Raw genomic sequence first — 24,297 nt, forward strand, 5'->3', positions numbered from 1 at the left:
GGCTGTTTGGCTGCACAGTAAACATCAATGAGGCATTCCCTAGCATAAATCGGTGGTTGGGTTACCACTATTGTCTAGAAGAGGTCTGACAATAGTTAATGACTTTTAGCATGACACTGCAGGGTGGCCCCCACAGGCACTTCCATTGCTACAGTTGCTGGTGGTTCAAGGACAGCCCTTTTCAAATAGTTCATAATTGCTCTCAGGGGAGGAGAAAAGCAGATGCATGTAATAACGCTTTCATGTAAATGTTTTCTTGATCACTGAACCTTCCTCCTTGGAATCTGAGTTGGGAGAAGCAGGTGTCTCTCTATACTCTAGCCCCCATCAAGGTAAAGACCATTTAGACACACCTGGGACCCCAATGAGTTAGTTCACAAGAGTTATCTCATAAGCAAGAACATGGGATTAATCTCAAAAAATTAGTAAATTGGTGCTCAAAGTAGCTTTTTAATGGCATAAAATAAAATACGGTGTGGGCTGTGTGAAGGCTACATTGAAGAAAACGCAACAAAATGGGGCCAGCATTTTGTGTCACTGAGTGAAGGTTATCTAATTTTTAAAAGTGCATTATCATGAGTGAACAACCTTGTTTCTGGCATCCTTTATCCACAAAGTCTCTAAAGTGCATTTTCGTTAACCAAAACTTGTAGCACGACACAACTGGAACACTGGAGCTGAGGCAATCCCAAGGTTCACAGACTCAAACCAAAGCTATTTGGTGCTCAACACCGGAGACAAGCACCAGATGTTCCCAGCCAGCTCTAATTCCAGCTCTGCCAGACACAGGCAACGTTACTCAATCCCTTGTTCTCGGACGTCACTTTCCCTATCTGTAATGATAACAAAACATTACGAAGACGGAAGACTTGGCCCAAAGGCAGTCTCTCCACATGGCGTCAAAAGTGGACACTTCCAGTAGTAACACAAAGGACGAGGTTTAGCAAGTGTTATTGAAGAGTTATGTGACTTTTTTTCAAACATGTTCTGGCTTCTCAGAACTATTGCAGTCTGAACAATAAACAGATCTATAAAATTAAGAGGGTTGTTGTCCACAACCAGAACTTGATTGCCACTGTGACCTTCTTGGGTATTTTATTTAAGCCTTGTAAAATTCAGTCTCAGTAGCAGATTAGATGTTAAGAAAAGAAGCCAGAAAACCACAGATGCTCTGCTTTCTCTTTTGTTCAGGGGCCATCCTGCTTAGTTTCCACCTGTCCCCAGCTGCAGCCATTTAGTCTGTTATCTTGATGGAAGGTGGATAACCTTAGTGTCATTCTGGTGACCACACAAAGTTTATTTAGATAAACTCAGAAGTTTATTTGCAGTATAAACAGGGTAGGATGAGAACCAACCAACCCCAACAACCTACTCTGTTTACTCAGCTATTGCTCCTGAAAAACAGAAGTGGTGACTAAAACCCTGTCAGGCGTTCCTTTTCCATTTGGTTTTTGAAGAGCCTTCTAATTCAAGGGGCCGTTTTTGTCTCATTATGAAACCTTTCCTTGTACTAGTACTCTGCTGTAGTTTTTTCTCCAGCAGAGCCACCCCTCTTCCATTTGAGTTTTCGGACTGTGATGACCCTGATGTCTTTAGAGCTGTCGACACAGCACTGAAGAAATACAATGGAGACATAGCAACTGGTAATCAATTTGCTCTATACATGGTGATGGAAGCCAAGAGAACTGTAAGTAGACTTTGCAAAAAAAAAAAAAAAAAGGTTGGAATTGTTTATGCACTCTGAATCAGATTATCTCCATCTTGTTCATAAGAGAGCACGCACAACACCAAAGTGTCTTCCAAAAATGTCTTAAAAAAATCAAAGAAAGGGCTTGCACAGGAAGATACTCGTTACCATGACAAGCAGGGATGTATATTATGTTCTTATCAAGGGAACTATGCTGGTGAATTGCTTATTAATGCAAGGACTGAAGAATAGAAAATTTCTATCACTAATACAATTTGTCTTACTAGTCCACTCTGCTTCCTCCTTTCTCTGTTGGGAATTCTACCCCTCTTTCTATCACCAGTAAGGGTTTCAGATCAACAGCAAAAACACACTTGCTAAAAAACCTGAATATTAGCTTGACTTAGGAAGAGCTGGTATCACACGTAAGAAAGAATGACCCGATAAAACTTGGCAATACTCTGGATAAATTGTTTGTGAATATTATTTGATTGACACTAGTCCCGAGTCACAGATGTATCTAAAAGCACTAGGTGGTATTTTAGTCAAATAGGGTGACAGCTAAAATTACAGAAGAAAAAAAAGAATGAAACATGATCCTTTGCCTGGAGTCCTTCTGTATAGCCTTAATCTAACAAAAGAGTATTTACCTCTGAGAGGCATACAAAGATGATATTACCATAATAATGACAAGCATTACTTTACTTGAAAACAACATTAGCATTTTTTTCTACTGGATTGTATTTTCAGATGTAAAACACAAGAAACCCAGTGTCAGAGAGAGTATTTTGCACTCCAAAATCACAAGACGCTTATACCCAGATAGAAACTGACCTCAGAAAGGAGACGTGAATTGCTAAACGCCTTACAATAAACTACCCACATCTCCTGGCTCCTACCCTCTGGCTTTCCTGTTTTCAAACTGAGGAGATTTTAGCATGTACTTACAAAGACTAAAATCTGGCAAACCCTTTATACAATTAATATTCAACAAATGAATAGTGCCACTGTCTTCGCTGAACCTCGTACATCCTTAACAGCCAAATGCAAACATCTCTATATCAGAGCTGCAACACCACCTTCCTTTGCTGATGTTCCCAAAGGATAGATATTAGTTTCAGTATTTCATTTTAAACAATGTTTTATTTTTAAGATTACATATTTATTGCAATTATTATCCATCTTTCCTTCTCTAGATATCTATCTTTTCTTAAAAGATCTGAGGTAGAAATCAATTATTACTTTGAATCATTGATCTGACTGTGATGTTAAGTAAAAAACAGAGAAAAGGAATCTGCAATAGAGTTCCTCATATTCGATATTCTTTTTCTAAAAAGAGTATAGATTTTACTCATTGCTAGTCTCGCAATGTTGAATGCATTAATTAAATAGCTGGTTATTATATATTCATGTACATTCATTATTGATAAGGTAGTAAAACATAAAAGCTGACTGGTGAAAGACTGAGCCTGTCCCAGTTAAAGGCATAGCTATTCATAATAATAATGAAATAAACCAACAACAAATAACATACAGAAACAATGTCTTCTCTCACGTATTTAATTTACTCACTGAGCTGATTTATTGCAGATTTAGAACACTATAACAGAGAACAGAATTTAGCTCTTTTTAAATCCACGTCCCAGATAGTATAATCTGATGCAGCTGCATAAATGTCAATTTATACCTGCTGAGGATTAAGTCCATTATATTTTTAGAGACCCTTTCATCCTTTTTTACAACCTGCAGCCATTATATCAGGTACTTCTACACCTCTTCATAGCTGTAGCAACACACAACAGGAACTGAGAGAACACAGAATATGATTCTGTGTTTACACCAGCGTAAATCCAATATATTCCACCCACATCAGCTCAGCTTTGCTTTCTTGGTACCACTAAGACAAGAATTATCATTTAATTCTCCCATCAGTATTATTTGAGGGTACCCAGTGTTAAAGTACAGCAACTGCCTGTGCTTGTATTTGAAAATGCACGTTGGCAGAGCATTTCTAGTGGCTGTAAGAAATTGGTAACTTCTGGCTTTATATCTCCTCTAAAGGACGAACCACAAGCCTTGCAGCGTGTCAATGCTACCAGTAGGCTCGGGGTCACTGCTCCCTTCACGGCAAGGAGAAAATGCCCCCTACCGATTTAACAACAGCAGAAACACTTCCATAGGCCAGGCCAAACTTTGCTTAATACCTTGTATTTCATCTACCGGGATTCCTGAGGCTCGCCTCAGGAGCAGCTCAGCCTTTAATGCCTGTAAGAAAAGGGCAGGCGCGGCCAAAGGCTGTCTCCAGAGCGCAGAGCCGGGAGGCAGGGCAGCGCAAGTACCTGCTCCCTGGGTGCTGCCAGCCTGCCTGGGGGTGCTGCCTGCCTGCCTGGGGGTGCTGCCTGCGGCTCTGGGCTGCCCATGGAGCTGGACAGAAGGAAAGCAGACAGACCTGGGAGGAGGCCAAGAGTGAGAGTGAGGGAGCCAGACAGGAGCGCAGCCCAAGCTGGTAATTATGCCAACTATCCAAGCAGCAACACAAATTTGCTTATTTGCAGTGCATTTGAATATAAAACCTAATCGCTTCTTTCTGTTTTCAAACCCCTTGGTTTAATGAAGGTAGTTGAGCATACCGTATCTATTAGATCAACATATTGTAATTGTAGATAAGGGCTCAGTAATATAATTAGGTAAGTTAATTATTGAACTACCAAGAATTGGGAGACCTTGCATGGAGACCAGCAGCTAATCTGAAACTATACTATAAAATATAATGTAACCAATGGATAGTATTTACCTTTTGAAACTCTTATCTTTTCACTTGATTTATTACTATGCAGATGATGAGATGCATATTGTTTTTATCCAGGCAGGGCCTGACACACAATTCTATGTGAAATACCGAATACAAGAAACCACTTGTGCCATTGAGGAAAACAAACTCTGGCAAGACTGTGATTACAAAGTACCTGCAGAGGCTGTAAGTATCTGTCCTCTTTAAAAGTTCTCTGTACAGAAACATTGGCATAATGACCAGGACTGCAGTCACCTGGGGAAAAACACAGTAGAGAATTTAACTTTTTTAGCTGTATTGCTTTTGAGAGCTTATAGGACTAAAGTACAGTACAGAAATGTTTACAACTCTAAAGTTAACCATTTTAATTGTGAGTTTAGCATTATAATCCTGAATATGTGCAGAAGGGAATATTTCAGCACTTCAATATGAATGTTCACAATAAATTCAGCATAAGATACATGCACTGTGAGAGTGTGAGGGCTGTAAAACTTTCTATTAATTATGTATAATGCAAACTTGCATAACCAAATTGACTTCAGATCTGCACCAACAAAAATACTGGCCTGGAAGCCACTGTGGCAGAAAATTTACCAGCGGGCTTCTAGCAGGGCAAAGCACGGCTGGCTCGTGCTGCTAGAGAGCACCCCGCGGAGGCACAGCCAGGCACCCGTAGTTTCCAGTGGAAGCCACTGTGATTGCACACCGTACGCAATGCAAAGAAAGGGACGGTGGTGATAATATCATTTGAATCAATGTGAAATGCCACGGTCATTGCTGCATAATCTAGCAGAGAGGAAATTAGGTAAATACACAATTTATACAGACTTTATTTATGAGGATGTGTTCACTTCCGCTATTGTTCATTCCGCTGACTGTAAATTCTTTAGTTAATTAGTAAGCATCAATCACAATACAAAGCAATCTTTCAAGTTATATGCCCAGTTCAACCCCCTCTCTCCTCACAATCAACAAAACTCTTCCTTTCCAGTAAAAAAACAGCAAATTAGACAGTACTACAAATGTACAGATGAACTTGTTCCCCAAACTGAATTGGCAACTGCCAGCTTTGTTCAACAGCTAGAGGAGTATATAGCCCTGTATTTTTCTTCAGCAGGTTTAAGACAAATGTTGTCCTATCTTTTTGCAGAAAACAGGAGAATGCACAGCTCGAGTTCACATGAATGATGCTGAAAAAACAAGTAATGTTTCGCAAGACTGCAAAATTTTTCCAGGTATGTAACTGTTTGGGGCAGCAGTACGTTCACAAATAAGAATGGGAAAAACATAATACTGAGACTTTAAGATAATTTTAAAGGCAGAAGTTCCTTATCATCCTCTTCAGACATTTATAAATAATCTTCCATAAGCAATTACATGTTAAAGATAAAATTTCACTTCACTTTTATATACATACAGACTAAGTCAGTGAAGCACTGGCAGTTTCTATCCAAGGTAATGAAAACCGGCACGTATGTGCAGTGAGTTTCTTCAAACACTGGAATTATAACAAGTTAAAATTAATTTGCTTAAGACCAAAAGCATATCAATAAGTTAGAGACTAGATACCACTTGTCGCACTTGAATTTTCTGTCCTTACTTATTCGAGTATAAAATTATGCCAGAAATTATTAGAAAAAAACTTTATATGACAAAATTGTACTTTAATTTTCTCCAAACTAAAAATGACTAAATTATTTCTGTTAAAGTTTACCCAAACAAATATTTACCCCAACGAAAAAAGAATAAAAAAAAAAATTTACAAAATATGAGATTGTGACATGTTTTAGACCTTCATAAGCAGTACTACGTTTCTTGCGTATAAGACATTCATATATGACTATTATGTTCACATAGTAATTTCCTTTATTAGAAAGAGATCACATTGTTCTAAAGCTTTGCTACTGAGATCTCTATGTGCCTATGTCTAGTGTTCATGTAAGATACACCCAAGATAGTTTTAAAACATCCATCTAACTGGCAGCAGGGAGCTAAGTGCTTATTAACTACAGAAATATTTACCATGATTTCTGAGATGTTTGGCATCTTATCTTTGTTTTTTGTTCCTAGCTAACTTCTTCAAAGCTTAAATAGCCACGGCTGCAGCCAGTGTCCTCCTAGGAGCTGCAGTAGACACAAACCGCGTTCTGCTGAACGAACGCCGCCCCGTTTACGGGCATTTGTAGGGCAATGGTGACTTCTAGTGGCCAGTATGAGCTGTGTGCATCCCACAGAGAATGCAGGGGAAATTGCATTGGAATCTTTGCTTAGAAAGCTAAAAAAAAACCCCATACATTAAATTAATCGTGTATTCAGCCTAAGAAGCTCATCTTTTGTTACCAAGTTATAGCAACTCTGAAAAAAGAATTCACATTTGTTCAGGACTTACGAAAATGCTGAGACCATAGTCGTTTTGGAAGTGGGTGTGCTGCTGTTTTATTACCTCCTGTGTGATTACTCCCTTAAAACATGCTCACGTTTTTCTGTAACATCTACATATTTGTCATTACGGAGTCAAAATAAATGATACTAGAAACACAAAGGGCTGGACTTTGTCCAAGTACCCCTTGGAGACCTCAGACTAAATATTGCTTACACAGATATTCCAAATATAGAGAGGGCCCAAAATCCAATCCAAAGGATTCAAACAGAAAGGGTGAAACAACAGACCCTGACTGGTGAGGGACTTCCCCACCATGTCAGGTACCATACTGTTCAGCCTTCTTGGAACCGTTCGATCATATTGACCCCGGGCTGGTTTCCTGGCCGGTGCCACCTGGCACAACTCCATCAAAGCCAGTTAATGCCAGCTGAGGATCAGGCACACAGATTTTACTTCAATTCCACAGAGACCACATATTGTCCCACGTTCATTCTCAAGCTCACTGAATCATGAAATTAATTTATGTACTGAACTATAAAATTAATTTATGAAAATCCAATCCATGATTACTAGAAAGGAAAGAGAGTTAATAGGATTAGTAGTAGGAAACAGAAGTTTGAGATCCCCGTCAAGCTTGTCCATCCCCAGCCAATCCAGTCGGTTAAGCCTGAAGGTAACCCCAAGTGGTGACTGGCAGGGGCTCCAAGGCACAGGGCAGCTGCAGTCCCCGAGGAGCTCAGAGCCAGAGTAGCTCACAGGGCTGAGCCAAAACGCTCCTGTCAAAGTCTCATCCTGAAACATGGGGAGGACAGCAAGCAGCTGCACACAGCGGGTGAGCTTTGAGAAATCTGAAGAACATCTCCTTAGTTGTAGTCTCCACTGGCTCTTCCCTGGCTGAATGAGGGATGACCCTTTCTTAGTGACAGCAAAATTACTTGCAAGGTCTTTCAGAGATTCAGTGACTCCTGAACTCACTCCTCTGAGTGAAGTTCGCTGCTGAAACCATGCCTGGATCCAAATGCCATGGAAGGCCCCTACCACCACAAACCAAAGCATGTTTCTAAATACCATGAGTGTCTTTGCAGGTCCTGAAACTGAAATGTGGGGTTTGCTGATCACTCTAATTAAAAGCAGGAAAGGTTTTTGCTCATTGAACCTTTTCTCTCATTCCCAGAGAGGAAAAATTAAAACCTGAGGCTGTTTTACATGAAACTTTATATTTTTTGGTTTGTTTCTTTTCCAGCTACGCCAAAGATAAGACTTACTGAGGCTATCTGTACTGGATGCTTCCATCCTATATCGAGTGACAGTTCAAAAGTGTCAGAAATTCTGAAAAAAGCTATTCAAAAGTTTAACAGGCACAGTACTGAACCTGCCCTTTTTAAGCTTGTGGAAATAAAAGAAGCTAAAATACAGGTTTGTGTATGATTTTTCTCTAAATTTTACCCCCCAAAACCCGCCAAACTAGGTACCTTGGTTGTTTATTGTCCACATTTCTGATCTTAAGGTGGTTTATATTTCAGAATAAAAGCATATGAAATGCATATAGACTGTAGAACCTGTAAATAATTCTCTTCATTTATAAGGAATCATAAACAGTTACCTACTAGATTTTCAGAGCTGTCAACTTTACAAACTGATAGTAAGCATATTTTTTCTTTACCTGCAGTTGCATCTAACCAGTGTTTAGCACCAGTTTATTTGCATTCAGTGCTGACACAGGCATTCTGTGTCACCCGGGATGGGCTCGGGTATTCCGCTCTCCCTGAAGCTCCAGCAGGAGCAGATCTCTCCCAGGTTCTGTGCCAAACCTGCCAGCCTGCACAGATGCCTCATGCTCGACAGCCTCCCGAACAGCAGCAGGCATCCATGGTTTTGCAATGCAATAGGACACGTATGTCAGCAGCTGCTATACGCTATAGGATGTGTAAATCCCATATAGGAAAAATGGGTAAGAAAACCAAAAAGCCAGCATGTCACTTGCTGAAAGATTTCTGCACACAGGAATATCTGCTTTGCGAGAAATGACTGCTCAGGTCGCAGAAATTCTATGTTGTCTGGTATTCCGTGCAACAATTATTTCCCTGTGAAAGGCTCTCCTATGGATTGGTGCAATGTTGCTAGGAAGTAAAGTTTCTTATTTGGTTGTTAACTAGTATATAACCTGACACCAAATACAGGCCCTTTTCTTTGAATGTGTATGTATTTACTTAGCCAAAAAAAGGTCTTCTGGTCTCGTGTCAATTTGACTGATGATTGAATTCAGACTGTCCTCTTTTTATTTACTGATGGCAACCACCCTCTTAGCTGAAAGACAGGCTTACGCAGCATTTAAGCCACATGACAAAACGTCACAGACAAGACTGCAATCCAGCACTGGAAAGAGAACCATCATGTCACTTCTGGCCAACAGAGACCAGTCAGAGCCCTCCACTTTAACTGATCTGGGACAGAAAGTTCCTATATTTGATTCTTAGTTCCCCTTTTTAATCCAATGCTACCTGACCCAGCACTGTGACGTAGAGTGATTTCATGGGGGAGAAGCAGTAGCCACAGTGAGAAAAACTGAACTGCTTCCTGCAGAGAAGATTAAAAAAAGGGTCACAAATGTGGACAAACCAGTAGGTGGAGGAAGGTAAAGCCCAAGACAGACACAATTATAGGGAGATGATAAATGCTGGACACTCAATAAGAAATGATGCCAGCAGTATAAAGTTACATTATTCAGACAGTGTTTTACTATGTCCCACGCCCAGGAACACAGGACTTGCCAAGCGGTATTAGTGTAGTCATCTATCTGGACCAGCTTCCTGTCACTGGGAGTAATAGGTAACAAACACTCTGGAGGAGAGTGCAAGAAACCACGCATCACGAGGCTGCAGGCTTGCCAGGAGAGGCAGCATCCAAACACACGGTGCACTTCTAATATATGCATGACTTGGTTTACTTCTTGCATCACAAGGACAAGATTTTTTTTTGCCGTCCATGAATACTCTACAGCTCAATGACTGCAAAGTAATTTGATGGATGGAAGGCACTAGAAGAGTAGTTTTGCTTTCTTTGCTAATCACATTTAATAGTTTAATTTCCGACTTTGTATTGGTTTACATAATGTACCTCCTAAATATCTGTTCCAGGTGGTAGCTGGATGGAATTACATAATTAAATATGAAATTGAGGAAACTAATTGCTCCAAAGAACAATTTCAAGATTTAACTCCAGAGTGCAAACCCACTTCTAGAGGTGTAAGTAATCTTCAAAATTTGTTTATCAAGAAAATACCATATTAACAAATAATCATTGAGATCTGGCTGAAGAAAATATTTATAGTCTTGCTTCACTTTGTGAATGAAGTTTAAATCCAGGCTTATAGATAACTGTCTATTTATGCAATTAGAACATCCTTGTCTTTTCCTGAAGCAGTGACTAAGGCGATCACTGAAATGTTTACAGATTACTCTACAGAATCTAAACAGTCTCACCCGAATAATAAATCCCTTGAGAAGTTCCTATCCAGATATTCAGGGAGTTACCCATGTACAACCCAAGAAGCAATAATTAAAATTAGCACCATTTTTCCAGCTTAAGACATATTTTGGAAGAAGAGTATCTATCTGAATTATTACTTAACCTCTACCACAGTCCAAATAAGAGAGCTTCAAAAGAAATTTATTAACAAACATACATATTCTAGCTAAACAGCGATGCAAAACCAGGTACTTCCTCAGCTTCTCTGACCTGGAACAGAATTAACTGGACCAAAAATAGAGGGTTGCTCTCGCAGCCAGCGCCCCTGAACCAGCTCCCCAGGGCTCAGCCGATGCTCCTGCAAACACAAGGCAGAGGGCAGGATGCAGGGCGACAATGGACAGTGCGGGTAAATGGAGGGGAGGAACCACCGAAGCTCACTCCCATCTGTTCCAGCTGTGGAAGTGCACTCGAGTGTGACATTCAAGAGCCTCTCCCATTCTAAAATTACTCCTTGAATGTCTCAAAAGTGTTTCAGAACATTTCAGAAGCATTGATCAAAGAAGGAAAGAATGACAACACTGTGGTACATAACAGGCAAGCGAGAATCAGACTCGCTGAAGCAAATCTCTCCATTTCCTACGCTTGCCCTTAAACCCTAAGATCGTTCACATCCTGCTTCGAGCACGCATGCTTTGTGGGACTGGATCTTTATCATTCTTCCTCTGAACTGTTGAGCAGCCTTGCTAATAGATCATCCGCAGCTATTATCAGAATTTGGTATTCCAAGAATCTTCCATACTTGGGATGACCATGGAAGTTGTTTCATACCTTTATTCAGCTCTGTACTCTTCATTTTGAAATGGGAAGACCAGAATTGCGCCCAGTATTCAACAAGCATGTGAACCACAGAGCTACAGTAGGGCATAATATCATTCTCTCTAACGTGGATAATAAGCCTTGACATTATTTTTTATTATTTCTTCTACTACTGAGAAGATTTTTTTATGGATGATGTTTTCAAGTATCTGTCATAGCCCTAAGATCTTCATCTTGAACTGTAACAGTCTTCCTCCTTATTCTACAGTTGATTAGATTCCTCTAGAGCCTTTGAAAATCTACGTGTACTTTACCAACAGGTTTCTTTACAGACTTTTGTTGATGCTTTTTAAGAACTTTGACAAATCTGCAAAATACAACTTCTGTTTACAACAAAACCTCTGGTCTCTCCTTGATGTATTCATGCCCTCTAGTTCTTTCCTATTACCATTTCTAATCACTTGAATGGCACGGACATCGGTTTTATGGGTCTATAACCTCTGTAAAACAGAAAGGGATCAACATCTGCTTTCTTCCAGTCCTAACGCAATGTGTTAAGGAAGTCATCGACCACAGTTCCTTTAGAACACCTGAGTAAATACAGGAAACTCAGTAATGTTTGATTTGTTAATTATGTAATCTTCTTTTTGGTCTCTACAGTTTGAGACAGAAATTCCAGTGAGTTCTCCATAAAACAAGATTCTGGCTTGTAAACCTTCCCATTTCCTTGTGCAATGAACACATACAAATAGCTCACTTAGCTTCTCTTTTATGGTTTATTTTCCGAGTGGTCCTTTTGAACCCTGATCATTTATTGGCTCTGCAGACTGACTGGCAGGCTCCTTGCTCCCAGCATATATACGGATGGAAGGAATTATTAGTAGTATGCTTGACTTATTCTGTTAGCAGGGCAGTATTTAGGATGTGAGCTTGTTCATTATTTCTGAATAATAAGAATTTGGTTTGCATTTTTTACTCCAGCGTGTAGGTAAATGTGATGCCAAAGCATATGAAAATCTTCAAGAGCAGCTTGTAGACACTGCAAGCCAATGCAAGCTTCCAGGTATGTCGTAGGCACTATCAATTTTTAAAGTTCTGCAATTTTCAATATTTTTTTACAATTCTAAAAAAGGGCAAAATAAAAATGCAAGAGATAAAAATAGCTAATAATAAGAGAAGGTAATTATTCTGGGATCAAAAAAGCACTACCCCATAATGAACTATTACCACGGATTTTTTCCCCTTCCTACAAGTATTTCATATGCAGCTGAAAGTTACATGTTATCATTCGTATACTGCCCTATTTCTATGACATGGAGCTCGTTGCTGAGTCTCATTTGGAGAGTAACGGATACAAACTCAAAGAGTATAACTGTCCTACAAAAAATAATTCCTTTTCCACCACAACGACAAGCAAGTTGGTATGCCATTGTTTAAGTAACTTCTAACTTTCCAGAGAGCTCCAAGGTATTCTTTTCAAAGGCAAAGGAACTGAGGACTTCAAGATTTTTCCAAGATCGGTAATACACCTATTGATACTATCATTGTTTATTTCATATTGCATGGCTGTACCTACATTTGCTATGTTAGAGGATGGGGTGTTTTCCCCAGTAAATAAATTACTTAGAATTTAAAAGTTCATTACAGTCAAAGTCCCAAATCATTTTCTTATTCTTACTTTTCCCTCCAGCCATCTATTTGGACACAGATTATCACAGCTCCAGAGCTTTAGAACAGGGAGTACAGCACTACTCCGTGTAATAAGTGCCATGTTCTCACCCATTCAGACTTGTTTTTTTTCTTCAAAAAATGATGATATTCTTCAACACCCTCATTCATTGCCAATAACATGCACCTCTTATTTCACCCGATTCAGATCCTTCCATACGTGTAAGCGTTCCCTCTCTTTATGTGCCAGCTACCTGCAATTGGTACACACAGTTCTTGTTTCTAGGAGAAAACTGTTGTGAAGTGTCCAATGCGACACTAGGTGAACGCTGATCGTGTAAAACTCAAAGTGTTCCAGAAGGCAGGAGTTTATATAACTAACTCTTTTACACAGTCTTTATCTACATAGAATCTTTTGCTCCTTAGATCTGAAATCTGTTGGTTTTTTACAGTTGAAGAGACGGTAATTCCTGCCACTCGCACTGGTTGTCCAAAGACCATCCCAAAAGACAGTCCTGAACTGAAGGAACTACTGAAGGTTTCTCTGGAGAAGTATAATTCGGAGAGCAACGATGACTTCTACTATAAAGCTGGAGAAATAAAAGCAGCGACAGTTCAGGTTGGGATATACCAGAGATGAGGAACAGACATTGCAGTGTAATTGGTCTGAGTTGAATGTTAGCTAAAGTTTGTGTTTAGATTTGAAATAATGTTTTTCTCTAAGCGTTGATACATGTGGTAACTGAAATATCCATGCAATTTTTCTTGTAAAACATTATCCGTCTTGGCTTGCATTCAGAAGTAATTTTAAAATCTCCCATCTCTTGATTTTTTAATTTTTCTTAAAACAACGTGATTTGAAAAGTATGGGGAAAAGGTTGACTTAAAGTATCTGATTGCTGTATATCTACCCCACTTTTTACCAGCCTTTGTAACATACCTTAAATTTTTAAAGGAGAAAAGTAGAAAGCACCCACTTGATCCACCACAACAATACTCAGTGTGTTATTTTAAGCACTATCCACCCTACAGTAGCTGTAAGCTCCAAGAAATGGAGCTTCCCAATTTCCCTTAGAAATCTGTTAATTTAGGTACTAATTCTGCTGCTAAGAATACTGCAGCTAGATTCACAAGAGAACATCTGGGCATGACTTAAGATATACAGATAAATACAACTTGATAAAGAAGAGCAAGGAATCAAGAGGATAATATTGGTCAGCATTTGCATTTGCCTTGTTTACTGTCCCAACATATCAAAACAGAGTTGCAGGACAGAATTGAAAATAAGATAGTGGAGTAATTCAGAAAATACTTTCTCAACAACTTCTCCCGAGCATGAGGGGTGCCACTGGAAAAAGCACTAAAAGCACACCAGAGTTTTTCTGAATAGCTCACGTTATCTTACTAATAGTATCTGTGCCTTTTCTTCTTTTAAACCTTTTTTCCTTCTTTTAAACCTTTTTTCCTTCTTTTAAACCTTTTTTCTTCGTTCTCTCTTTTCATATCCTGATTGATATGTATCATACGTATCATGATATGCATTAGCATGCATGCATTTTTAAAACAGACTTAAAACAGACAGAATTTCGTGTTTTGCCTGCTGTCTCTGAAGCAAGATTTATTATTTTGGGCTCTGTAAAAAATACTAAGAGAACTCGTACCAGGCACATTCTTGAACCCGCGCAGTTTCTCCCCTTAATGCATTTGGCAAATATGTTCATTTTCAACTGAGCCTGTTCATCATACACTTCATTTTACTCACATTCCATTTTTCTTACATCGTATTTGGCTCTCTACAGCAGTGTTGCTAATGATTTCATTTGTTATCAATGAAATTACTACAAGCATCCAATAAAACAAAGCCAAAACTGTGGGCCTGATATTATTCTGACCTCTTTCCTTCAGTTTCAATGCTGGAATTTTTGAGAATGGAAACTGGAGTAAATAAGTAAGTTGATTAGAAGCAGATAGGTTTGCTGCCAAGTATTTTAATATTTGTTCTTAACATATGTTGTCCCAGTGGGCAGGACTTGTAGCATGTAAGTAGTATAAGCTTCTAGAAAAATATCTTTCCAGTGAGCCCTTTTCAATAAAATGCCTTTACCACAGAAAGCCTTCTTGCTAATTTTTCAGGTGGTTGCAGGACAAAACTACCATGTAACATTCACAGTCCAGAAGACAAACTGCTCCAAGAAAGAGTTTGAAAAATTTAATGAAGACTGTGAAGCCACATCAGACAGTGTAAGTAATGATGATGTTGCCAACTGTAATGTTCCTAATGGACATTCATTTGCACCAGAAATTGTAAACGCTTAAGTAAAGTCACATCCTGCGTTCTCTTACCTCTTTCAGTAAACTTTTGTTTCAACAAGAAGGACACCTTTCACTGTTCATAATCCACGCTAGTGACAATGGTAGTAAAACATAGTAAAACATGAAGCCTAAACTGAGTTACTCCAACTGCAAGATCAGTGCTCACTGCGAAGCAAAAGGAACTTTCTTCTGATAATAATGAATCAAAGAAAGGAGGGGAGGAGGCTGCTGCGAAATGAAGTAGCTGCAATACTCCTGACTCTGTGGACTTGCAGCTAAGGAAAACATGAGACTGGATTGTTACTGGTGTGCAAAGGAATGATTCCGCTGGAATGCCTGCTGCTGATACAGGGAAAATGCCTTCAAGACACTGGAAAGTAATGCTGCTAGGGCCAGAAACCATTGGCAAGGAAGGTGGTTGGGAAAGAGAGGCTTTATTTCCCCTCTCTTTTCCCACCATATGAACAGTGCTTACCTGTGAGATTTTAAAATCTTAGTGCAGCAGGCACTGGATAGAGAAAAAGACTTTTTTTTTTTTTTCCTATCTCAGTTTCCCAGTTTTTAGTAGGAGAAATACCATCAATAACCAATATTTCTTAGGAATATCATGAAGATTAAACAGTGCTCCAAAAATGCTGGAGATGAAAAATACAATTTTTCAAGATCCAGCCTCCAAACCAATGTTGAATTAGTGTTCACATAGGCATGCTATAACCTCAAAAAACTAAGCAGTGATGTGTCCCAGTACAGCAATACAGAAGCCTCCATCACTAAGATGGATTTCATACACATTTGTGTAAAGTTCCAAGTATATTTGTATTTCATAGTATTATTTAAAAAGTCTTTTTTTTTTTTTTTTTTTTTTTTTTTTTTTTTTTTACACAAAACTCTCTTCCTTTGTGTCTGATGTCTTGTCGCCTTAATGTATTGATTTTTGTTTTGTCAACAGGTACCACAGCCATGTGAAGCACAAATTCACGTGATCCCATGGGACAATAAAATCTTTCCACAGGTGAACTGCTCTAAAGAACGGTCAATGGTATGATTCCTCTTCATTACCCAGCATCATAAGTAGAGCACAGAACACAGGCAGACATTAAATTCTTTATCTATTCCAAATTATCCCATATACCAAGTTTGTACCAAAACTAAAGGAAGGTATAGGTTTTTTTAACAACCTCAGTAATGCCACACTCGTCCCTCTCACCCTCCAACCTCAGCAACTTGTTACATTAAAGGCAGTTTTGTCACAAGGTGAGACAGTAGACAACAGTGATTACAGAAATACGAAGGCAACAGGACAGAGAGAACATCCTGCCTGTTGACGACTCCTTTGCATTATCCATTAAGCTCTGAAGTATCAACCTACATCAGCTTATTTGAATTATTATTCATACTAGGTTTAAAAATTGAGACAAAAATGTATTTGGCAATGCAACAATTATACCCCACAGATTTCAAAAGCATCTGCAAATCTTTTCATATTTAGTAGAGTAGCAGATCTCCTGCCACGAGTTGTCAATCTCTGCAGGAAGATCTTTCCGTTTCCTTCCTGCCCAGCTCCACTATTAACTAGCCCTGAACATGGGTGAGTCTGAAAATTTCAGAATGGAATATAAATCTTTTTTATCATGAGGGCTTTTTTAGTTCTGATGATTTCAGATTTTTTAATGAATGCAGGGACTCCCGTGCTCCCTAATGAAGAGAAGATACACTGAATAAAGTGAGACTGATTAACCCGTATTCATAATCGATAACTTCACTGTGCTCAGTACCTTCATAGCTACCTATTCATACATTATGTATCAACTAATGAATGCCTTTCCTCTTTATTTTCACTAAAATATTGTATTCACATCAACTTTCAAATTTAGCTGTGTCCCAAATAACTCTGATTTGCAGGGAGATAATGATCAGACACTTTGGTGGACAGAAATTAAACCGATGTTGGATGTTTGTCTTCCAGTTGACCAGTGATGGGGAAACAGATTACTCAATAACAACTGAATGTTTTATATTATCAGCTTTAACCTATATGTGCTATTTCTAAGCAGTCTTATGAAATGTGTATGTCAAATCTAGAAACAAAAAACTGAATAGTTACATTTCATATAACAAAATGATGCAGATCTTTTGTAAATTCTGGTATTGGGACTACTGAGATTACCCAGAAATGTGTTAGCCTTTAGCAGAAATTGGTTTTATACATCAGAGTGTTACACTCTAACAAGCACAGGGACATTTAGTCAACTGTATTGTTCATAAATTAAAACCAGTACAAGATTTCCTCTCTATAGTACCATTCCCAGGTTAACCTGGCAGAATTTCAGTGATATATAAATTGTTCTTTTAACATATGACTGCTAAAATACTCGGATTATTTGGGAGGATATTTATGTTTCCATGCTTATCACAGATAGAAAAGATTATTATTTAGTTTACTTTAAAAATCTGATAACATATGTTGGCTAAATGACTCATGTGCTGCAATGAGCCAACTTCTGAATTTCCCAACCCCAAAGCTATTGTTCTTGTTCATATAACATATATGGCTATTATTGGAATGTTTTTTAGGAAGTACTCATAAGAAGGCCTCCTGGATTCACACCTTTCCGAAGTGCTGCTATGCTGGCCCAGTCAAATGGAATTTTATGCTCTGATAAAAATGAAGAAGAAAGGGAAAGACCTGGCAAAGAAACAATAAAAGATGGTGGACAGGAACCAGAAGGTGAAGGTGAACCTGAGCATAAGCACAGGCATAAACATGGGCATAAACACGGGCATAAACACAGGCACGGATATAAAAAGGATCATGAGTATGACAAAAGGCATAGGCATCAAATTGGTTGTGGGCACAGAGAGGGCCACAGGTGTGGGCATAAAAAGCACAGTAGAAATGGTAAACATAAACATGCAGACCTCAAATCTTCTGAGGAGTCCGATGAAAGGGGTTTTAATCAAAACAAAACCCTCCCATCGTCCAGTGCTGAAACAGCATCAGAGCTAGTTAATCCAGGGATTGCAGAAAAGGAAGCCAGTATGGCTGCAGAACCACTAACTCCTCCTGATACTTCTTTATTTAATGGGTTGCCAGATCACACAGGATCTCCTCTCCCCAGATGTCCTGGAAAACCATGGAAACAAATTATGGACCTTCCAGCTTCTTCTAGCTTTCCCAGAGAATTCACAAATGAGGATCTCTTGCCTTCCGCAGTAGAAGACATCGATCCAGCAACAGAAAACTCAACACCTCAAAACAAAGAGAAAGACCTTGATCTCTCAGATGCTTTACTATAATTCAAACATTGTAGGATCCTTTCCAGAAATTATACATAGAAAAATAAGAAAAATACTGCCTTTTGAACTGTATAAAATATGAGGAGGACAAAGCTCCTATTCTGTTACTACGATAACTCAAGCAGGTCACCAGCACTTCTGCAGACCTAAGACCATACAACAATACTCTGTATTTGCATATATTTGCAAAGATGTAAATCTGGCAATGGCACCAGCAATTCAGAACCAGTCTAGTAAAGGGACCAGGCAAGTCAATATCCTTCTGCTGCAGAAGTTAAAATTGTACCTCATCTGCCTCAAGTTGCTATAAGCACAAAGTGAATCACTGCATTAAATCCCACTAAGTGATGTTTAAAACAATGACACAAAGAATTCTGCAGATTACATGAAGAATCTCAACCAAATATGGGCAAGAAAAAAGCAAGCTAATATAGAACAAGGATGCCTGCATTAGATATCTGAAATAATATCTTTCTAATTTACTGGAGCGAATCTTTTAAAGAACAAAAAAAAATAATGAAGGAACCTGTTTTACCTGACAATTTCTTTAAACAAATTAATATTATTAGCAGGCTGTTCTATTGAATGAGATAACAGGGACAGCTGAGAGAATCCTAAATAAAGCAGCTTTACTATTCCCTATGCGTATTATGTTAACTGCACAGTAGAGGCACTATGGTTGACAGATTTTCTTGTGGCAGAGGTGCACAAATGTTACAGATCAGATCAAAAAAATTGCAAACACTTGAGTTACCTAGCATTTGTCTGCCTTCTTCCATTATTAGGTTGTGTGTAATTTAGAGACTGGACTAAGTTTTCAATTCTGGATATTTACCAAAGGTTGAGTTTTTGGTAGGGTACATTAGCTAAAAAGCAATGAATATTTCTGGTAAATTAAAATATGTTTTCCCTCTGTACAGATCCAATAACTCACTCATCTGAAAAAACACCCAGCAATAAATAAATGCTTTCACACCATATCAGTTCACCAGTTCGAACCACTACTCAGTCCTGTAAAAAGTTATTGAAAGGGTAAGGTGCTACAAATGGTAACACTTCACCAATTTTGTTGTAAAAGACCACATTGCTTGAAACCACAGTGTAAGTATCCTCCAACACAGCTGCAGAGACAGAAAGGACATTCTGTGAAATTGTTCATCCGAACTGCTGAGACTGCTGTGGCACCAAGATTGTATACTCAACAGCTGGGAACGTGTCCTTCTTTTGGGTACTGTGCTTCTCCTGCCATCATCTCATGGGTGAGGAAGAACCAGAGAGATGAAGACTGCTTAGGGAATGTGAAACAGATGGATCAACAGGATCGGGAGGTCTTGGCACAAAAGGTCCAGGAGGACCTTGAAAGAGAAGCTAGCTACAAGGAAAAGTCAGAAGATACAGAAGTGGAAAGGACAGAAGCAGGGTGGAATGATATGGATGGGGTAAAAGAAGCAAAAGAAAACAGCAATTTAGCAGCCAAAATGGAAACTAAGTGAATGGGATGGAGGCATGGTGGAGATAGCTTGGTCAAGGAGAAAAAAAGGACAGGAACTGGAGGGATGAGGCAAGAGCAAAAATAAAAAGCAAAAAACCTACCTGTGCAGGAGGGTCTCTCCAATCATGACAGGACAGTCCCCTCCACATCACGGACCTGCGCTCATAATTCCTGAACTAAACATCCCCTGACACCATGGGCGCACTGCCCTCTCCAGTGCCTGGTTCCTACCGACGTAACCACCTCCTGTCTTCAGTTACTTCCTCAGCTCCACATGGGAGATGACTGCACTGTGACCAAAAGAACTCATCCCTGATGATAATCACTATTTTGCACATGCAATTTCTTTCTCTTCATTTTTTTTCTAATTGCATTAAAAGCTACATTAAAATGATATTTACAAAATCATGAAGTACAAAATTAGAAAATGTCCTTGTGAGTATAAATTCAGCCTGGTTATGTGCATCTGAACATTTTTTTTAACACAATGTAATTGGATGCCATATAGACATATATTAGATACATAGATAGATTGATAATTATCTGTCATGACTGGTGATCCATAATCAGAACCACTGTACTTCCTTTCTTTCTGAAAACAAAGTTACCAATCTTTAAGTCATACAACGTAGCTGGAGCCCCATTTTAAGGAAAGATATAGAAATAATAACTCCTGGACCTATCACTAAGCAAATCCTGCATTTTTTTCCTTTCATTCCTTTCCTTGCATGATAAAATGCAAAATCTCTCTTTTCTTTTTAGCACATGACAATCACTAAACTTACAAAGCTAGGCAAAGGAAAGCTGTGAGGGTTATCTCTAGTTGTTTACTTCTTTTCTTTTTTTCTGAATATTGACTGGTATGATTTTGGCTATAACTGGGACTTCTTTGTGTATGCTGTATTATTAAAAGGAATATAAGCTCAAAGCAGTTTTTCTTTAAATTACTGTAGCAATTTAAGTAATTCATGCAAAATCACAATAGAAGAAATAAAGATGCAAAGATGAGAAAAACAAAGTTTTCTTCCTATCTCTGATCTCCCTCATCTGAGTGAAAAGATAGTCCCACCCTTGACACATTCTCCCTACAGAGCATACGGACATGACCATGAGTCAGACAGACTGAATGCTCAGAGCAGGGTAATAAAAGACTCCTAGATTCTTGACTGCCTTGAATTTACCACGTGCTATAGTGTTGATGTGAGGTTTCATTAATGTTTAATTCAAAGACGACAATATCAATTTCTTGTTTTTATAACATACGAGAATAATTAGTTTTTAAAAAAAAAAAATCATTCTGGAATAAAAAAGTCAGAGTTCTGGTCTAAAAATTTTGAAACAAAATGTTCTGATATTTTTAGAACAGAACATTTCAATTTCTCATTGACATGTTCCCACAGAAAGTTTTAATTATAAAAACCCAGCAGTTTCTGATGGAAAAATATGCTGTCAGAAAACTACTGACCAGGCCTGTTTCAGATCTGAAGAGCTCTGCAAAATCACCGGTTTCTCCCATTGCCGGAATCCCGCTGGGCGCTCTATGCAGAGCACGGCGGTGCTTAGCCAGTACTTTTCTCCTTGGCCAGCAGGTGGCAGATATTTTGCCACAGGGTTTTTACGATCTCCAAATTAGGGTTTTCTAATTGCCAGGAACGGTTTAGTAGGCATAATATTCGGCGTTTCTTCTGGGTTAGTAGCACTGTAGATTAAAAAGACCACATCTGTGCAATCGGTTTTAAATATTAAGCTCTATCAAAAGAGCATAAAAAGCTTGCCAGTTACTTATTATGAGCAAGATGTATAAATAATGCTCTACGTGTAATTTCATGAACATAAAAAAATAATAGCTAGTCCTGCACCAGAAAAATTGCATTCTTATTGATACAGATAATTGGAACTAGGAGTCTGGGGCGTGCAAATATGTCTGAATTAAATCTCTGTTCATGATACTGCTGAGATCCAGAGCCACCTGATGGCCATCCTGCAGCTGTCTGGATTTAACGTGCTCTCAACTCTCATTCATTCCAGCAGTGACAACGAGACAAAAGATGTATTTTAACTGATGTATGAAAAATTCCTCAGCTTTACTATGGATGACCTATTGGATTTTTGCTATAATTCAGAAATGACCTATTAATCACACTCAGCAATTCCAATCATCCTCTAATGCTATGTTTACATAGTACAAATAGCCATGGGAGAGATGTGCAGAAAACAGGGAGAAATAATGATGAACACCAGTATTTGGTAAGACGTAAGAAGCCACTTCTTTCCTTGTTTTCTCATGTCTCTCAGCCAGCAAGACAATTGCTCCAAATTTAGGAATATTGGCTCTGAAGATAAAATGGGTCTAAGCAGCTACAGAATTAGAAATGCATGGCCATTGTCATACAGACAGAGCTGTACCAAATCTGGTATACAAATTCTCAAGGAAAAAGGAAAAAAAAAGGAAAAAAAAAGGAAAAAGAAAGAAAAAAAAAGGAAAAAGAAAGAAAAAAAAGGAAAAAGAAAGAAAAAAAGGAAAAAGAAAGAAAAAAAAAGGAAAAAGAAAGAAAAAAAGGAAAAAGAAAGAAAAAAAAGGAAAAAGAAAGAAAAAAGGAAAAAGAAAGAAAAAAGGAAAAAGAAAGGAAAAAAGTAAAAAGAAAGGAAAAAGGAAAAAGAAAGAAAAAAAGGAAAAAGAAAAAAGGAAAAAGAAAGAAAAAAAAAAAGGAGAGGGGATTGATATTTTCAGTCCTGTGATGAGCTACTTTCACACAACTCCTAATTCTGATGCGTTTACAAGATTACACTAGTATAATTCAGCTTCCACAGTTTTAATTAAGCTGTAACTAAAGTTCATTTGGTAAAATGTAATTAAGAACACCATGTTTCTACTGCATTCTAAAAGAAGAGGAAGGCTGCTTTAAGGAGGAAAGGGTGAAGGTTTTCCTAATTGGGTAAGGCATCTTGCTACAATGACTACTGGTATTACTGCTGATCCTGAACTGGGTTCAACCTGCCGCTCAGTGAGAACCCAAACTTAAGCCCCAAAGGAGTAACTCCTATCAGTATGGAGTAACAGGGATTATAAACCTGATAGCGATTCTTTTCTCTTCTGCCATAATTACTGACAGTGCTGATCTGTGACTTGAAGATCACGCATTTAAACCAGTGGTTTCACACAGCAAACTACTTGCTGTTTCACTTCAAAGTGAGTCATAGAGAATCAGAATTCCCCACAGAATCCAGAGTCATGCCAAAAGCAGTATATTAGTTTTAAAACTAAAGAGCCTGATCACAAAATATCTTTTATGAGAGGTCATTTTACAAATTCAGTGGATCATTCTCATCTTTCACTGGATGTACTTATTACAGGAGCCCTAGCCGGCCTCTTTACTTGAAATGAAAAAATAATTGTGTGAGCAAAAACCAAGGCAGTGAACAAAAAACTGATTAAGGCAGGGAAAGAATGAGGATGCACCTTGGATCCAGGGAGGGCATATTTCTAACTGAAACTTAAATTACTACAAAAAACTCCAACAGTTGGGGTAGACAAGAATGGAGGATTATTGATTTCAAGGGGGGAATATAGTGCTCATCAACAGAACAGGGGGACCTACCGCATGTTTAAAGAAAGACTTTGACCTACATGCCCGAAACACTATAGTTCAGTACCTTGAAAAATCCACCAGATACATGTAAAGAAATTAAAACAATAAAGGAACATTGTTTTAGTTCTTATTCTAACCCTTAAGCACATCAGCAGAAGTTAATTCCATGCCATTCAATCCAATCGAAAAAAGATTAATGCCATAAAACATCACAGAGAAGTGAATCTATTATAGCTGAATTGTCTTTGTTCATATGTGCCTGCTGTTCTACCAGCTGTATATTAACTAAAAGAGTAGCAATGCTCACAAAATTAATAAAAATCAAGGGATATAATGGGACACACCTCAACTTCCCAGGAATCAAACAAGTATTGGCAACATGCTTTGTAAAAAAAAAAAAAAAAAAAAAAAATCCGTTCCAGAAGGTATCTAGAATTCAGACTGATCACTTAAGCAGTCTTGTGACTGCTAAATGAAAATCTCTTGTTTGAGCACAGAAGCCTGATTTTAAATTGTGCGGAGAAGCCTGTGCTCCCATTAACTTTAAACGACATTGCAGGTACTCAGCATTTCTAAACATCAGGCCTTAGAGCACTCAGCCAAAGCCTATCGTGTAGAAAACTGACACTACTTGGAAAAGGCTGAGATGGACATTGAGCAGTGCAACACCTCCTTGCAAGCAGAAAAAGGTGATTACGGGCGCATTAACCCTCAAAATAGCTCTTACATTTTGAGATATTTTGGGAATTGGTACAGGTCCTGGCATTAACCACAGCAGCCCTAGTGTCT

At 38.5% G+C, this 24,297-nt stretch overlaps 1 protein-coding gene across 4 annotated transcripts; it reads left to right on the forward strand.

The window, feature by feature from the left end:
* Positions 1–1,372: 1,372 nt before the first annotated feature.
* Positions 1,373–20,936, forward strand: KNG1 (kininogen 1). Of its 4 annotated transcripts, none has more exons than XM_074591586.1 (11): positions 1,373–1,687; positions 4,554–4,664; positions 5,629–5,713; positions 8,105–8,277; positions 9,999–10,106; positions 12,130–12,211; positions 13,269–13,435; positions 14,950–15,057; positions 16,079–16,168; positions 17,704–17,863; positions 18,224–20,936. In XM_074591586.1, exons 1-11 carry the CDS (start codon positions 1,493–1,495, stop codon positions 18,424–18,426), a joined length of 1,482 nt encoding a protein of 493 aa, XP_074447687.1. In that variant the 5' UTR covers positions 1,373–1,492; the 3' UTR covers positions 18,427–20,936. The 4 variants fall into 4 exon arrangements, with proteins under 4 accessions (XP_074447687.1, XP_074447689.1, XP_074447688.1 ...); XM_074591588.1 differs by having other exon boundaries at positions 18,249–20,936; XM_074591587.1 differs by having other exon boundaries at positions 17,704–17,857.
* The last annotated feature ends 3,361 nt before the right edge of the window (positions 20,937–24,297 follow it).

The sequence above is a fragment of the Larus michahellis genome, chromosome 6 (assembly GCF_964199755.1).
Source record: "Larus michahellis chromosome 6, bLarMic1.1, whole genome shotgun sequence".
Taxonomy (NCBI): Eukaryota; Metazoa; Chordata; class Aves; order Charadriiformes; family Laridae; genus Larus; species Larus michahellis.